The sequence below is a fragment of the Clytia hemisphaerica genome, unplaced genomic scaffold, assembly GCF_902728285.1.
Source record: "Clytia hemisphaerica strain Z4C2 unplaced genomic scaffold, Clytia hemisphaerica genome assembly, whole genome shotgun sequence".
Lineage (NCBI taxonomy): Eukaryota > Metazoa > Cnidaria > Hydrozoa > Leptothecata > Clytiidae > Clytia > Clytia hemisphaerica.
Window position 1 is genome coordinate 781734 of NW_027103721.1, and position 19338 is coordinate 801071.

General features: G+C 34.5%; 1 protein-coding gene across 4 annotated transcripts in view; it reads right to left on the minus strand.

Annotated features, from left to right (window-relative positions):
• The window catches only part of LOC136804336 (huntingtin-like), a 143199-nt gene that overhangs the window by 42535 nt on the left and 81326 nt on the right, over nt 1-19338 (minus strand). For all 4 annotated transcript variants that reach the window (XM_067061047.1, XM_067061046.1, XM_067061044.1 and 1 more), the window contains exon 52: nt 16666-16777. In XM_067061047.1, coding sequence (XP_066917148.1) covers nt 16666-16777 — 112 coding nt within the window. The remainder of the gene's footprint in view (nt 1-16665; nt 16778-19338) is intronic.

Below are 19338 nucleotides of genomic sequence, written 5' to 3' on the forward strand. Positions count from 1 at the left end.
GAGTGAATTGACATTGCAAAGGGAACTAACAAAAAGCACTTCATCATTGTACATAAGGAGGTCAGGAAGAAAGAAACATTAAGTGCAGTGACTTACTACTGACTTTACAGCACTGTTTATCCAAGTCAAGTTCTGACATGCAGAAAAATGAAGGACTCCTCCACTGTGACGTCACCATGTCACTTTATTTCCCATCAAAATAGACATGAAAAACAGCAGGGCTGAAAGAAGGGAGCCGACCTAGATATTTGTTGTATTCAAGAAAAATAAAACCACAAAAAGGTCGTGGTTGTCGCACTCTCCTGGGGTCTATCGAAATATAGGGACACTCTCCACCACAGAGAAAACAAAATGACATATCTGATGCTATTGATCAAATTTCGTGTTTATGTAGAATCAAAGAGATATGTGACAAGATTAAGTCATGGAAAAGCAGATATGACAGCGGATTTATATAGTTCAACATATTTTAAACATAGCTCTACAGTACTACTGAATGAGAGAAAAAAGCAATTATAAAAACATATGCATGGAAGAAAGAGAAATTTGATAATGCTATGCCAACAATTTTTGTGTCATCTCATATATCGCCGTTGCGGTCTGCTATTGTCAACCTATATCTCTTATTCTAATTGTCAAGGATCTTTAAATAACACACGTCATTTTAAACTCTAAAGGAAATAACAAAAAAAAATCGCTTCTCTGTTTTTTGTGCGTGAGAGGATTTTTTTTTAAATAGCGGTTTCCAATTGAGAAAAAAAATCACCCCCGTGTTAGAGTAGTATAAAAGAGGTGATTGATTTTGAAATACTATGCATATGTGTTCTAACTGTCGACGAGTTCACATCACAGAATAAGAAAACTAGAAAAAAAACTCGAGCATTAGAATTACAAGTTTACAATAAAAATAAAGAAACTTTTTTTTAACAAGAAGAATACTAAACACACAATACGAACAGAAGAAAATCGACGACGAAAAAAAAGAAGATTTTTTTATTCATCAACCTCATCAACAGTACTACATTTTTTTCATTGTAACTGCAAAGATTAATCTTGGAAACGAAACGAAAACGAACTTCGAAGAAGAAGAATAAACGGAGAGGATTTTTTTTGATGAAATATTAAACAAGAAAAGGAAGAAATTTTTTTTTACTTCGGTTGTGAACAGAATTTGAGAACCACAAACCAGAACAAGGGACGAAGAACATAGAAGAGGAATCATTCTCAAGAGAAAGTTTGCAGAATACAGAGGAGAGCATTCAAGACAATTTCACAACACATCAATAATGGCTACGGCACCTTTGATTTTTGATTTCGACACGACATGTTTTACGACAAGCACGATAGCTGCAACACCCATCGTATGTGCAACACCGACACCTTCATTCTCGCCCAAACGAAAATACAGACCGTCATCCGACGACACGCCGACACAAATCAAACGACAACGTCTCTCAACAACGTCAACCAAAACAGTCGAACAACAAAATGTCGTCTCAGTACCGACTACGCCGCTATACAAAAACTTTGGTAACGGTATTTCACTATGTAATAACACCAAAACGAACAAATTTTCAAATATTGAGGAAATTTTACATTTTCTGACGGAGGAAGAATGCAACACGACGACGACATCGGCATTAGATCGCTGCAACACGTCGACAATCAGCGACGATATCGCTAACGAACTCATGATAGAATTAAGTTGCAAGAACGAATTACCAGAACTTAATAACGTTTTATTCGATTTAAAAGATGTTTTGAGGTCGAGTGATTTTGACTTCATCTTATAGGACTATGAATCTTTTCCAAACCTCTTTTTGGAGTTCATTTCTTTTAAAGAGAGATTTTCTCCGATGCTTTATGCCCCTTGACTTGACTTTTAAAAAGATTTTGTTTATATATACATAGAAAAAGATGACAGATTTTTGCTCCATAAAATGTAATATAATTTAATTAAAGATTGTATAGAGAAATTGTGTATAAAGTATATATACCAGAGATAAATGGAACTTGGCGAAAAGCTTTTTAGTACACACACGATATACTGGCTTCAGATACTCTGAAATGAAGCTTTGCATTGAAAAAATTAACGAGTCGGCTTTTTAATATGTTTTTGGATAATTTTTTTAATACACAAGACATTTTTTTTGGATTTTGTTTTTCTAATTTTGAGATATTCCTTTTTGAAGATGGTTGAAATAATTTCTCCGAGAAAAAAAAACATGAAAATTTAGAATATTTTGACAATGAAACCCAATTTTAATGAATATCTCGAAAATATGAAAGAAAATTTCTGGTGAAATTTTTTTATTATTATTATACATACATATTATTTTCTAACATTTTGTGACATAGGAAAAACGAAAAAGATAACCAAGCAATAACAATAACAAAATTTTTGATGAAAAAAAAAGTCCAAGAAAAATTTGGAAAAAGAAAAGATAACGAAATTCGAAATGAAACATTTTTTTTGTTGTTTTCCTTTTGACATTATTTTCACCGATTGAAGATATAGAACTTTGATCCAAGCCCACATAATTTAACACCTATATCTATATCACACGTAAAGTTTTTTCGTTCTGTTCACATATACTAGAGATTTTGAAAAATTGCGAAAAGTTTTTAGCTTCTAATTATTATTTTTTTTGGTCTCAATTCTTTCAGTCGAAGAAGACTTTGTTTCGATCAATGTCTCTTATTTTCCTTATCCTTGCTTTAGCGGTTCCAATCAAATTACAATTTCGACCACCAAGGAAAAAAAATAACTTCAAGTTATAAACAAAAGTAATAAGCGTGGAAAAGTTCACCATTTTAAAGTGTCTTCGATAGAGTAGTTGGACCATCCCTTAGGTTGGTCTAATGTCGACATCCCTCTTCTAATTTAGACACCCTTCTTAAGAGTTAGGAATAAAAGGAAGGTTGGGATCACCGATAGACAAAAGATCTTTTCCTCTCTGATCGCTAAGCAAAGAAAAGTAATTTCAATCAGCGATTTCGACCTTCCTATTATTCCTATCTCTAAAGAAGGGTGTCGAAATGAGAAGATGGATGTCGGCGGGGATGTCGACATTAGACCAATTTACGGTAAACAGGAGAGAAAGGAGAGAAATATTCCTAATATTTAGTTTATTGCTTTTGCCGAATATGCCAATTGAAATTATTAAGTTAAATAAGCGCAGTCATTCTTAAATTACTATCAACATATTAAGGAGGGGACTACAATATAATGCCAGATCAAGAGCTTTCAGATTATATGCACAAATCATGAGACACGAGGTTCAATTACTGTACTACATGACAATATTTTTGCAACAAAATAAATTGAAATACTTTCTGGATGACTATTGTAGGAACGAGATTGTTACATTTTAAAAATACTGATTTCAAGAATGTTGAGATTCAAAACCACGTCGATATGTAATGAGCAAAACTATACTTGAAATTACAGAATTTGAAGCTAGCAACTTTAGCCCGGGGGGGGGGTACTAAGGCAAAATGGGTTACGGGGATGCACCACTCCATTTTTCGAACCTCAGCGGAGCACCCCCGTCGGTAGGCAAGGGTGGTAACCCCGGAACTTTAAATCAGTCTAGCAGTAAAGCAGCTTAAAGTGTCATTGAAATAAGAACAGCAAAGCCTCAGCAAAAATTAACTGCTTACTATAAGAAAGAGTATAGTCAAGTTTTATTTTAGTGTTCTTATTCCTTTTTTATTATACTTTTAGCCAAAATTTTGGTAATTTCCCACCAAGATCTTTTTTTTAATTTAAAATTTAGCTGTTCCAGATTCTGTTTTGTCCTTAAATTGTTCTTGTTTTAAATGGCGAATTTAACGAGTCAAACAAGCCAACGAGGTATTTTAGAAGTCAGTTAGTGCTAAAAAGAGACATGATAACTCATCATTTAAGCAGCCAAAAATAAAATATTGGTAACATTAGAATGTGTTTACAGCAAAAAAAGAGCAATTCGATATAAGAAGTACTTGATCACTGCAACACCTCGTTTTTCCTTCCGAAGCATGTCAACAGTAAAGATTTTAGGGGATTTTGGAAGGAAAATGCAGTAGGAAATATATATTACCATAAAGATGATAAAGTTGATCTTTATGATACATAAAAGGAAGATATTTTGTTCATGTTTAAGCAGGAAATATTTCAATTCCAAGTTCATAAGATGGAGGAAGCAATATTCCTTATGACTTATTAGGTAACCTAAGTTAAGGGATCAGCAATCACTTCCTCACAAACATTCTGACAAGCCAAATTATGTTCTTTTGTCTGACTAAATCCAATTTCAACGTCTGCTTTTTGTTCTCTAATCTAAATTCCTATTATTCGAATCTTTTTGTGATTCGATCTAAATCGTCGGGACCTTCAGCTAGTATATTGTTTGAAATACTCCTTCTGTAATCCTTCTGTAATTCGAAATAGATTCTTTGTCCCTTGAAAATCGAATAAGAGAGAGTCGACTGTAGTTTAATTGATATTTGTCATATACTGTTTGAGCTTCGATTAAGTGGAAGATATAACCCTGGTATACAATTCTACTGTTCAATTCTACTTATCAATTGGTTTCAATTAAGGCCCCTTGGATTGCAATGTCATACCAAAGACTCTCAATATCTAAACTCTCTGAAGTTCGAATAGGTCAATTTCGACTCCATGAAGATCGAATAAGAGAGAGAGAGAGAGAGATCACGTGAAATTAAGTCAACTAAAAACTCATGTTGCATTCGGGCAAATCACTAAGTCTGTTAAAGGGCCCAATAAAACGATAATTTTCTTAGCCCTTCTCCGCCCTGGGAACAACCTTTCGTACGAAAAGTGTTGATGGCGTAGACAATTCATTTATCACAAATTATATAATCTTATTTGGACAGCTTAGTTTCTTTCAACAGCCATTTACTTTCCCAAGACTATACTTCCTTTTAAACCCATTTAAGAAGAAAAAGCTTTGAAAGAAGGGGTTAATTATGTTCTTTAAAAATATAAACCCTTTAAGTCGGTTTAAAAACCCTAACTTTGTCAATTTTCAAAGCACAGAGACATATAACCGGTAGTCAGAAACTGACTTTAAGAAAGACAATAAGAGCCCTATTTTACTTGAGAACGTCGTTACTGAAGATAGGGGAAAACTAAACAGATCTTTTAATAAAAAATCGATCAAGGCATTTTTCTAGTTTACATATTAGCAGCAGATTATCAGCACTAATGGAGCTCAGTAATAATATCATTATTGGTCAAAATCTTATCATAGAAAGATGATATGATCTTGGAAAGATGATGAGGCGGAAATTTTTATCTGCAAATAAATTAACCCATGATTTGACCGATACTATTAATTTGACGAGGCCCAAAATAACTTTATTAAGAAACCACTTTTAACTAATTAGTGTTTTTCAAGCTTAGAATAATGAGCATACTCACTAAGGAGACATAAGTTTCGAAAAAGGGTTATATACTGTAACTGGCGAGTAAATTTCGTAGGTACTGCAGACTGACCGTTTTATTCATTTACAAAGAAGCCGTATTATTACGGACAACAATATTATCATGTTTACACGATAAAGCCGTAATGAAATGGTAACAAATCTCATTACAGTATTTACATGTATTTCCCAAAAGGGTACGAAAAATTGAACTTGCAATTAAGTATTGTAATTTCAGGCGATTACGCGTTTTTTTAATAAGAGCATCCAAGATTTTTGAAGTCTTGGGATGTTCTTAACTGTTGAATTTTAAGCCTAAAAATGTTCTTAACATGTTCTTATTTTCGCCATTCTTTGAATATTTTTGTCCATTTTCCTTTACAATCGGGTGTTTTAAGGTCCGCATAGCCTTCTTGACTTGGTCTAAATATTTTGGCCATCGAAGCCTTGTGTTCTTATATAGTTTGTTCTTATATGAAAAACGTGTATGCCGGTCATTTTTTTGTATAATGATAGGAAAACAGCTAACAAAAATTGGAGAGTTATGCAAGTGGTTGTCAAAAAAATAAACAAAGTTATGTCTTTCATAAGCTATTTGATCAGGTAGGAGAGAGATATAGATACGTAATTTGTAGTTCCCATGTGAAAGTAATGTCAATCATCCATCTGTGTGTGGATTTGGTTTTATTTAGAAAGGAATAACCATTAAAGTCTAAAGAAGCAGGAAGATATAATCATTTCGAAAAACAATGATTTAGAGTTCCTTTAACGACTTTCTTCTCAGCTTGATTTTGAAATTTAACGACTATGATAAACCGTTAAAAGTATTTTTGAATTTTGAAAAAATATGGCCTTCCTTGAGCGCCATAAGCTAATCATTTTTCACTAAGTATGAAAAAAAGTATTTTTAAAGTATGATATATAGACAAAAAAATACTTCATAAATCGAAATGTGCCTCCATTGAACAACAAGACAGGGAGTCACATGATGAATAATAGCTACATAGGGAGTCTTTTAGGTAAAACGATTTAATAATGTCCTTAATGAAACTGAACAAGAATTATTATTACGAGGTGATGACCTAGATTAATTAAATTTTCTGTGATGGCTTTTGAAGTCGACATACTATGAGTGCACCCAGCTGGCTACCAACGTTGTTTCAACGTTCATCTAACGTTTTATCGACGTTGTGAACATTAGGTAAACGTTGAAACAACGGTGTGTGTCAGCTGGGCAAGAGGTTGTAGGATCAAAAGAAATATTACTTGAAAAAATGCTTTATAGTTGTACCGCAAAATCGGGGACCAAATCTCTAATCTAAAGTTTTACGGAAGGGAGCAACCTTCAAACCAAAGGATTTACGGATTGATATAAAATTGAGAATACGTTGCTTCTAGGACACCCTATTTGAAAGATACCTATCGACACATTATAATATAAGGAGGAAAGACAAGGACACAGACATGTACACATCACAATTGCTAATATGTCAAGTATTATAAAAACTAAGACAATTACTCGATCAAAAAATCCGATTGCTTAATAATTCAATCAAGTTCGAATGTGTGTAGACGTACGACTTAAAAATGCTTGCATCACGTTTTTGCTAATACTATTCATCCATTTTCGTGGTAGTTTGTTGACAAATTTGATTTAGTAGATCTTCTTATATGACACAGAGGAGACTATGAAGACAGCCCACTCTTTTGTGCTATCTTGCACTGGCCTATCGACCGAACTTTTGTCATATATATATCAGCAAAAAGATAATGCCTTAGGGAACCATAATTCAGTCAGAAACACTCAAGGATCTGTCCGATACTAAATTATCTGTATGATACCGTAGTGCGAGTCAAAACAATTTGCTGGAGCAATTGTTAATCAGATTTATATAAAGATCTGCTTTGTCAAAGCGAATCAGGCGTTAGTGGAGCTTGCAAATTTGATTTTATAAAAAATGTCAGTTTTTATTTTTGGAATTTTCTAAACAGCTACAGATAAACATATAGTAATGAGAATACTTCAGGTCTAGCTTAATTATATCCCCAAGAGCATTCCATCCAATACTCGGGAAGGAAACATAAAATGCATGAATGTTCTGTGCAAGGTTAGGTTTAATAAGACAATAAGCATGTTTTTAAATCTAACACGGATATCTAAAAATAAGATTAGGAAGCAACCTACACTTCTTGTGCGACAAAAAGGAGTTATACATTTCCAAAGCTCATCACAACTCGTTCAATTCATTTGGGAGGTATTACATTTATTCTGAAGCTCTTTAAATCATCGAAAATTGTCAACTCGTAGGAAAGTATTATCAGTGATTTATAACTGACAAAACCAATGAAAAGCGAGATGGCTCGTTTCATAACATGTGATACTATCGGGTCACAAGAAAAACATAAATTTCAACACATTTGAACATGAATCGGCAACTGATCAGTAAGATCACCGATACTTTTTTTTCAAATTGATTGTCTGGGAATGATTAATTCATGCTTATCACATGTAGGCTTTATTCAATTTGAAAGGGGCTTAGTCTCTAACTATTTATAAAATCTGTAGTTGGTAGCATAGATTTATAAAGCCCGAAGGGTTAGATGTCATGCTTTGGCTGAAAAATGTGCCGATGTTAGGTAGGAAATCCTACCTAGGTCACGTGAAATTACAATAGAATTTCAGCGCTTGAAGCTTCTCAGGTTTTCGAAAACAATAGCAGCAATATTTTTTGCAATCTTCACTTTTTTTTTGCTTGGAAGAGTTTAAAGCACGACATCTAGCACGTCGGGCTTTACAGAATTCTACGGTTGGTAGTATTGTTATTTTGCTCTTTTGTTCTTATAAATAGCGTCTACATGGTGGATTTCAACATTACTACACAAGTTTCATTTCCGTAGTCTTGAAGGTTCTTGTTTTACATATGTACACAAGAGAAGGGTATCACCTTTCATACCAGGATAGGAAAATATAAAATTGCTTAAATTCTTGGCTCCCCGCACGTCTTATGCTTATGAAAACAACCTAATCAAAAACATAACCACTGTTCGACCAAAGCCGCAGCCTCTGTTGGTGTTACAAATTGAAGCTTATAGGCAACAACACTGACCCTGCCGTCAGCCTTTAAAAGTCCAAAAGGTACCGATTTAATGTCTAAGATAACTTTAGATGAATGTTGCCAAAAAGATTAGTGTCACAGCATCAGTTAACTTTCGTTTACAACATTATGCTGACATATGGAGGAAATACTAAAATGATACAAAGAAATGACAAGTTCTGCACTTTTTGTGTATTGGTAAGCAAAACAAATGCCATACATGAACTTTTGACAGAGAGTGTCATCGTCCGTTAGGTTACATAGTACAAACTTATTAATTGTATAAGACAAAAGTGCGTAGGCGGGAAGCTGACATCTGATAGTATTGGGAAAGTCAAGTAATGATGAGGTAGACAAGTCATGTCACGTGATTCTCAGTCAATACTCTCTAAATCGAACGAACCTCTTTCTATTATAATTTGAGCCTTTCTGTAATTCAAACATTGGACACTTTGCACTCTTAAAAGTCAAACACAAGATTTTTCGTAAAACCTAATCTTTCTTTAATTCGAAGAAAACTCATTGGTCCTTTGAAGATCGAATTAGAGAGAGTTAACTTGACTCAATTGGGTACGTCATCCAGACGTCCATAAAACGCTTAGGAGGCTGACTGTTTGGAATTTGAGTAATTCGAAGAGTTTCATATTACTTTACTTTCACCCGATAATCTTTCGACAATTTTGTTAGTAAGATAAGCCTAATAAAAGAAAAGATTAGTAAGCCCCTTGTCATTGAATTCAGCGCATTTTATCTCTTTTTTATCTTTTAATCTTTAAATAAAATTGACTCAAAAATAAAACGATGCATATCTATAGTAAAGGATAAAACATCAGAATACTCTCTTTGGCTTTGGTCAGATACTCAGACAAAATAGTACGCGATTACCGAAGAGAAAATAGACATTATTTCTGTGTGATAATTATAATTATATTAATAGCCTGATAAAAAAGCCTCTGGGTGACAACATTTGATTACATGACAGAACAATACGACCCGCCTTTTCACATGGAATCAAGGACGGATCATTAGTGCATAGGTAAAATAAAAACCCCATGCAATCCCTGAATCTTTACTCTTCCGACAACTATAATCAATTTGTCAATTATTGGAGTGACCTACTGCAGTAAAATAATCTGAAAGGTTTAAAAATTTAAAAAATTTAAAATGTTTTATTCGTCTTGGCCATTAAGGGAGAGGTCAGAAAGTATCTGAGGATTCTATAGAAGGGGTGTCAAAATTTTTTCCAGCCCTTAGGGGGGGGGGGGCTAATAAAAGGTCAGTATTTTTGTTTAACTCTAGGTAAAAAGATTCCAAAGTAATGGAAATAATAATCAATTGGCTAAAGTTTTATTCTTTATTCCCTACCCTGGTTCTCTCTCTCTCATAAAACTCATTTACAGTCTCATCAAAAAACTCTAAATGTTAAAGACTTTAAGCGACTCACTATCGAGAACAATAAAGGTTCTTGTTGTAAAAAAACATTATTCAAACGATAGTGGAGGGATTATAACCGTTGCCATATGACCCTTTTACACTTTCCAAAAATAATTGAACAGCTTGGCATCATTTCAAAGTAAAGAAGGCCTCTTATGCGATTATCTGACCAGTATCTCACTGTAAAGCCCTCCCTTTGAAAGAAAGGTGCTTGATCTCGATTGATGACTGATGAGGAAATAAAGGACTTTCCTCTTTATTATTTCCACTCCCAAAAATAGCTTGGATTAAATAGTATTGGATCGAAAGGTTCCGAAAGATTATTGGAAGGTTCCTTCGCTCAGTAAAGAGGAAACCGAATTTAGCAAAAAGATTTGCGGAATTTCGGAATTGGCAAAAAAGATTCAAAATTCGCAGAATTTTTGACAAAAATTTTGAATTTCAAAAGAATTTTTGATGACGGAATTTCGATTCATTTTTAGACGGTATGACGGAAATTGGAGAAAGAATTGGCGGAATTACGGAATCGGGTACCCCCTGAACCCCCCCCCCCCAGTAATCATTAATACAACAAGGGCGAGGATATATTTATAGGGAGGGGTAGGGTGGGGCGCTTTGATATTCTATTCTATTCTATTAAGTTTTTAAAAATTATGTTTGGTCGCTTAGTAAAGAAAAACACAGTTTTCCAATATGAGTTTGCTTCTGGTATTGATTCCATTGGCTGTAAGTGATATTGGCTGGTTTCATGAAAAAAAAACTTCTAGGTCAAATCTAAAATCCTCCTTAACTCAGGCAAGATAATGTTGCTTTGGAAAATACGAAGTTTTAAGTACCAAAATTAGATATCCGCAAAGCTTTTAATCTACCGATAATAAATTATATAACAAATAGCGAGAGGGAATAACTGTGAGAACTGAAGCAAAACATATCAAATGATGTCGTACAAAAATACCCAGCCAGTCGTTTTCTTAAAGCTAATCAAGGACAAAATAAGGGACCGATTAACAAAAAATATTGATTGGGTACACTTTATTTTATAAGAACATCCAAAACTTTTGAAGCCTTCGGATGTTCTTAACTTTTTGGGCTTCGAGCCTAAAAATGTTCTTATTTTCACCATTTTGTGACCATCTTTACCTATTTTCCTAAGAATTAGGGTTGTGGAGTCCACAAAGCCTTAAAATGTTTAACTTGTTCTTGACATTTTGGCAATCGAAGCCTTATGTTCTTATATAGTTTGTTTTTATAAAAAAACGTGTAAACACGATTGATGAAAAATAACGGAGTAAACCTACACAATCATATTAAAGTTCACTCAGCCTTCTTTCATAAATAAATTGTTGTTTCATTTTTGAGTCACAGCATAGACAGAGTCAAAACATTTTGAAAAACAAGGGTGGGAACGAGAGATGGAATTTCCTCTATAGCTTGTTATGAAAGTTGAAACTTGATTGAAAGTCTTGGCTTGATTTCAAAACATGAATGTTTTCTTTCTTTTTTTCGTTACTGCAAATAGAAAGATTGAGCCTGTGTTTACCGGATGGCGGAAACAAGTCAAGATGATCTCCCTGGAAAGCACAGTGAAAAGGACCTGGAAAGCACGGTGAAAAGGACCTGGAAAGCACAGTGAAAAGGACCTGGAAAGCACAGTGAAAAGGACCTGGAAAGCACGGTGAAAAGGAGAATGGTGACGGCTTGACCATTCGAAAGTAGACGGAGATTAAAATTGTAATGAGAAGTTAAAGAGTAGGAAAATATCGTTAAACTCATTTCGGAATTATTATTTCTTTGCATATATGCATAAGAATGAATCCTGCTTCTCAATATTTTCTCAATGTTTGTCACATACAGTTGACGCCCTCTCATACGACGTTCTACTAATTCGTAACGCTTCATTATTCGATAATATTGAAAGTCACCGTCAAAAGAGACTCTCATAAACGACTCTTCCATTATTTGATACGTTACCTTATTCGAACAGATCCAACATTTACGAAAATGCGTGAGACACTACGGCAATGTGTGAAAAATCTATAGAAATACGTTATAAACGGAGTAAAAGATAACTCACGGAGCGAAGAAACTCATGATTGCTTTTTATCGGGAAAATTTAAAAGGCCTGAAACGTGATAAATATGCAAAATGAGTTTCACGTGAGAATTAGAATGCTGTGCAACTGTGACCGAACTATATATCTCCACAGACGCAAGTTGATTAGAGCCTTTAACATGCACAGTTGGCAATCAGCATGGAAAGACAAGTTCACGATAGGAGGCCGACAGCACTGGCTGAGCGTCTATGAGAAAAATACAGAGAAAGCTGTGATAATGAACCCTGCGAAATAATGGAGCTCAGGCTCAGAAAAATTCATTACTCATTGTTTAGAATTCTTCCTCTTAAGGATGAAGAACTTATTTTGCCCTAGAGAAGGGAAAGGGTAAAGTACCTCTACTATAAAATGGAAAGTTGGTCTTATATCGTTTTTTATGGTAAAAGCCTTTTGGTAACTGTTTAAAAACCATGAAATGAGCTTCTGGTAGAAGTGATAAAGCCATAGATGGGTGGGCAGAAAATCGCTGCTAGATCAAAAAAAAAACAAATACCCATTTTACGAATTCACTGAAATGTTAAAAAACTTTTTCAAGAAATGCCAACTAAAATATTGTAACTTCGTTTGCTCTATTTTAAACAGGACGAGAAGAAAGATTTTAACCAGCATTATTTAAGCTTTGGAGAAAAAAACAAAACAAAAAACAACATAATTACATTTACAAGTGACAGATGGCATTTTTTAATGATGATTATTATGGTAAATCTAAAAAAAACCACAAACATATCTAAAATAACTTTTTCTGTATCATGTAAAATTGTGCTACAAAACAACAATATCAAACCTTTTAATCATCCAATTTGAAATTACCAACGAGGGCACTACCCTTGCCGACCTTTCCCCAAACGCATTAAGGCTCTTGAAACAAGCCGAAAACTGATTCCTATATATTTGTCAAAACTCATTCTTTACAGAGATCTCGAAGAAAATGATGCAAACTAATTCCCAATCCCTTGGTTCGCTTTTTGTATGATTATGATAGCACTCGCGAAAGGGTAACTAACGTTTATCAAGTAAAATCAAAAAGCGGTGCACGTGGCTGAGGATATGAACTTGGAAGATGACAGTAAACGTCAACGGGCTGTTCCATAAAATTTCCGTACAGGGGGGTGGACGAGAACCTTTTCAAGTGAAAACAAATTTCTTGGAAAGTGTAGATACCCCTGGAAAGTGGAAAAATTTCCAAAAGAATATTGTCTTAAAGTGAGGGTGGACGAACTAAAATCAGTTGTTCACCCCCTGGAAATTTAAGAATAACTTTTTACCCCCTGGAAAAATGAAAATACTTCTTTAGACCGCTGGAAATTCTTCTCGGGTTACCCCCAGAAATGTTCGTCCACCCCGTGTCCAACTAGAACGGCGCTCCTAGTTACCCACAACGTTACCGTAATCGGTCTAATATCGACATCCCTCATCTAAATTCGACACCCTTCTTTAGAAATGGGAAGTATATTAAGGTCGGAATGGGTGATTGAAAAACGACTTATCCTCTCCGACCACTAAGCAAAGAAAAATAGTTTCATTCTTCCTATTAATCCCAGCTCTAAAAAAGGGTGTCGGAATTAAAAGAGGGATGTCGACATTAGACCTAGTTACGGTATGAGTAAATTAATATTGGCATTAGAAATTTATAAGCAATTTAAAACTCAATTTCTTCAATAAAATGAATTTCCGACCCAAACTCTAAGAACTTGCCTCAGTGGAATGCATACTCTATAGCTTTCATAGAAATAAAGTTTAGGGTGACGCAAATGGGGTCTAGAAGTCACAATATGGTTAACCGTTTCAGAAAGGAAGAAAAGAAATCCAGTTTTTTTGTGAATTCCTTCAAAAGATAACTATTTTATAGCTTTATTACGCTTATAGACCTCAGAAAGACAAAATAAAGGATCACTAATTTCTCAGAATAACCTTTTAGGTTGATTTTAAGACCTCGCGTTCTTTTGGGCGTAGGTTGTTTGAAAGAAATTGATCAGTTTTACAATTGACATGATTTCACAATGTTACACAATCGTAGACTGTTGATCTTTTTCATCTTTTTGGAATATATAGTGAAAAAAAAACCTTGGTCAGAAATATATTGGATTTATATAAAATATTCTGACGCAAAGCAGTGATCAAATCTTATCAATATGAACCGTTGTTACTCGATAAAGCATTCCAAAGCTTAGTCTCACTTTCCAGACCATTATATAAGGGTAACTCTGCCAGAAGGCCGAAAAAGAGTAAGTCTGTCATAAAAAACCGCGCGCAATAGAGTTTTTTTACTAATTCTTCCTCTCTCTGTGGAGCGCGTCTCTCTTTTTAGTTTGAAATAACTTTAGTAGCATTTTAGTTTAAAGTTTTAAATTAGTAGTCTAGATCTAGACTATCCGAAGCTTAACGTCGCTGATCGGTCGATGACGTCACAACAGTTACATAATTACATAAACAACCCCCGTTTTAGAAATCTTGTGTGGCTGACCCCCAATACACTCTTCTCGAGATGCATAAATTTATAGTCGTCCTCGTTTTCAAACAGATTTCATTGCTATAAAATTACATATTTACAATGATAATTGTGTTGTTTACACCTCATGAGATATTTTGAATTTCAAGTACTTTTGTTTTAGAGTTAATGTTTGCCTTTTGGGAATTTAAATTGGTTTAAATGTATAATTTCATAGCAATGAAATCTGTTTGAAAACGAGGACAACAATAAATTTATGCATCTCGAGAAGAGTGTATTTATCAAACACTTTTTCCCAATGACAAAATTATCCGGAAATTTCATCGTCATTGGAGGACTACTCGTCCTAAATCCAAGTTCAAAGATGTTAACGTTAGAATTTTTCACCACTTTAGTGCACTCACTCATTCGCCGGCTCACCGAGACAGGGGTGTAGTAAAGACCAAAATAAGATAAAAAGGTACTGTAGTGGGAGCGGGCGACTAAACGCCGAGAGCGAGCTTTAGACGGCTTCATAGTGCTACAAATCGAGAATGGATAAAATAGTGCTAAAAACATACGCGGTTTACTATTTGCATATTCATGAGAAAATAAAAACAGGAGGGTTTCCAGGAGTAATGTTTACCTCAATTATGCGGCTTTAACCACCGAGGAAAAAAAATGATTGGAAAGCAGAAAAAAAGATGAAGCAAGAATTTTTTTATTGTATACAATGACAATGACAGCAAAAGCATAAAACTCGAAATAGAACTAAAAGCGATATTGGTGTCCTCCACGAATAAAAGGAAATTCTTATTTTTTTGGTTTTTGTCCAAAATTGTATTCGTGACAACAAATTCCTTCCTTAATGCACGTCTGAAAGGATAAGGTGGAGTATAAAGAAGCTAATGAGCCACATCAATTAATACTATCACGGTGATATTGGAGTCCTCCGTGAAAAAAAAAATTTCTTAATTTTTTGGTTTTTGTCCGAAAGCATTCGTGATTCGTGGCATCATTATTCCTTACTCAAAGCGCCTCTGATATGGCATGGTAAGGAAGGCGAAGTAGTAAAGAAGCTCATAAACCACATTAATTAACACTAGATGTTGCCTCCCATCTTTAAACCAAGTTCATTTATAATTGTATTTAAAAACGAATCAAGCAATCATACTCCACTTTTTTCTTCAGACAAAGAAAAACGGCAAAAAACAGTAGTTTTAACTGCATTTAAATTTTGGATTTGGCAAATATATGCCTTACAAAAAATGTTAGGTCGCTATTTTTAAACCATAAGCAGTAACGGGCCAAGAGACCTAATGAAGAGAGATATCAAAGCCTGATCAGAGGAGCATTCAAAGTTGTTTCACTTTTTATTAGCTTTTAGTGCTTATGTACTATAAATTGGTCTGTACACGGACCCGATATCTACGGCTAATTTCAAAATTCATTGCCGTAGAGGTACTACGAAACAAAAGCGTGAGATACACTCTGGTACAGAGTAACTATGAATTGGACTGCTGGAATAACTATGACCTTTCCAATTAAGCAGAAAGACAAAGAAAATTTTCCCGTCCGACGAAAGTGATTAAAAGATTTTGATGAGCCGGAAGGTTCTTAACGTAGCAAATATGTCAAATGATGATGGCTAAGGCTGTAGACTCTTTTTTAGTGAGAAATAATTAACTGGAGTTTCTAATTCAAAAACATGCAAAGTAATCATTAAGTTGCAAACTTCCTAGATATTAGATCTTTTAAAAGATAATAACGCCTTTTGATCTAGAAATTAAGGCCCAATAAAGGAAGCCGCTGTTTATTTTGGTTGAGGGTTACTCTACGCTTCAATATACAAAGTCTATGCCAATACCTACGTCTTTGACGAGTTTGTTGTCATGTTTGTCCGTTTGTTAGAGCACAACAGATTTATTTTAGCAGACACAATTTTCGTCAACCCTTTCATAAATAAATATTTATAGTCCCAGTTATCTTGGACATTTTGCAGTTTTAAGATTGTGTCTATGAGCATCTATGGGTTGAACGGAATTTTGAAAGAGCTTGGGATTTGAACCAGTGACGAGGCTGCGGCCCACAGACCGCTAAGCCATCATTCATGACTAACTTTCTCAATCTAACGAAACCAGAGTGTTTACGAAAATGGATCATACCTGGACAATAGCACGTTCATTCTCTCCATGACCACTAGCCTTGAATCGGTGATAGGTGCGTCCACAGTCTGTTCAATCGTTGATAATCCGCTTGCTTGTTCCGCATCTTTCCCTGTAATGAAATAGAATTTATGATATTCATGACGTAATGTTTTCTGCGGAAATACCCCGGTTTTAGCCAGTAGTGGCAAATTTAAACTAGACAAAAGTTGTATAAAATTTTCCACTACTGGCAAAAACCGGGGTCTTTCCGTAGAAAACATTACGTCATGAATATCATGAATATAATTGAAAAAAGTTGAGAATTTTCTTCGAATTAGAGAAAGATATGACCCACGGAGAGCATTTTGCACAATATTCAACTGATGAGACCAACGTTTTTAGTTTGAACAGCAGACAACCTCTAAATAACGGACACGGCCACTTTCCTTTACTTTAACAAACAAACCCTTTCTAATAAAAAGGAACCTTCAAATGAGCAGACATTACTATAGTTCCCCGATGATACCCGTGATGTCCGCCAATTGGAAAATTTTTTTTGGATGAATGCTTGAAAATATTGATTTCTATGAAGCCATTGGTGCTTTAAGGCCAAACTGTGAGAAAACTGACCCCTTTCCAATTTTTTGTTTCCTTACAGGGGTCAAAACTCGGCAACGTTTTAAGGCGTACAATTCACAGTGCGGAACTGATAGAATTTGGTAGAATTTTGAGCGGCGGGATTTGGTGGTATAAAGTATCGCATAATATTAATTTTATATCAAATTTATATCGCATTTATATCAAATATTAATTCTACAGGTTAGTATATAATTGTGGGAGTCTCCATTACTCGATCATGCACGGTGAACACAAATTTGTTCGAGTTAGACATTTTAAGCTATGGAGCAAGGTTTTTAAGGCATTGTTCACTGAGCGGACCATAAATCTTGTTTGAATTATGAAGACGTTCCAGTTATAGAGGTTTGGGTTAAAGAGACTCCATCACCGTATGTAAAAAACATCCGGATCAAAGGACTATATTTTATAATTTGCAAACTTTACTGTTCACATTTGTTAGATAGGAAAAAATTAATATCACGCATGTTCTCGATGTTTCGTTTCGTGATGCTAACTTTTTTTTACATCATATGTTTTTAAGTTTATTATCAACCATGATTTGTTTCGTGTTATCATGTCACGAAATTTAAAGCTTTTAAATCAGATATTGTTACTTTAAAAAGTGTGAGTTTAGAGTGATCAACTAAATGTTCAATGTTTTACAAGACACGTGATAAGATGTGATAAGGTGTGTTTGGGTGTAAAATGTTAACGCACTCTAGTACTTCTCGCGTACCACCAACCCAGCAAGAATCCCCCACAGGAAGCAAAAAATGGCCAAAGATTCGTTCCAACGTGAGAAATTCTTTGAAAATGAAAATCCGAATGAAAAATGTAACCCTCATCCCCACAGGTATAGGAAAATCGCTAACATTTGAGAATCCAAAATGGAATTTTGGTCCAATAATGTTCCAAGAAAGGGTATTTCCGGTATTTCCATATCTAATAGTGTTTGTATACTACAGTTTACTCTCATCGGGAATCTGCAACAGGGGCGTGATCCATCTGTTTTAGTAAAGTGTGGTGAGACACTGCATGAAATATATGTCTTTCCAGTATCTTGTCCTTGAAAACTTAATGTTTTCGAACGTACGATTGCGGAAATATCGATTTTTCCTTACAGTTTTAAGAAAAGATTCTTTTTCTTTAAGTTCTTGAAAAAAGATAATCTTTAAATATTTCTTGCTTCGAAAAGGTGGATAATTTCTTTTGTCGCTTTTCATTAAAAAGGAAATCTTTCATGTTTCCAGATTGACTATATTTTCTTCGTTTGTATTTCAAGAAAATATAAAGTTTTCGTCTTGAAATTTAAACGAAAATATTTTTCATGAAAATATCAAATTTTCATGCCGAATTTGTCGAAAATACAATCATCAAATACAATAAAAAAAGGTAATAATTTCGTTTTTAAAGAACATTATAATCTCTACGTCGGGATAAAAGTAAGGAGCAGATTTTCTTGCAGCTGATTTGGCAAAAGTAAAATAAATATTTCAATTTTATGGGAGCAAGATGAGAATGTGTTTTTTAGGATTGATCTCTTGATTGACAAGATTATTTTTTAATTAAAAAATATTATATTGTCCAATGACCCCTGTGCCTGTTAGCGTGATGACAGGAAAAAGGAGAGGTGTCCTCTGTTGACCAAACTAGGTGCCACTTTTCTTTTTCGCACCTTAGAATTAGAAGTTTTAAGGCGAAAGGAGAAAAAAATGTCCTACATCTTTTACTTTGTTTTGTCTCCGCTTAGAAATTGCACTGTATAAACTTTCACCCCCATAGTGGGAGAAGCTCCACCGGGGCTGTAACATTGTGACAGGGGTGTAATTAGCTCTCTTTGTACTCTATGATATACAGATTTTTCAAATTCTAGATTTTTCTTTTAAACCTTTAATTTTGACAATTAAGTCAGATCAACAACTGTTGAAAGTGCAAACCACACTTCGCGCAACCTCAGCATTATTTGCATCATTTGTAGGCCAATTTTGTAAAATTTGTATCACTACTTTTAAAGAAACTCAATACATCCCTGTCTCACAGCCCCTGTGGAACTTTTTCCCACATGGAACCAAA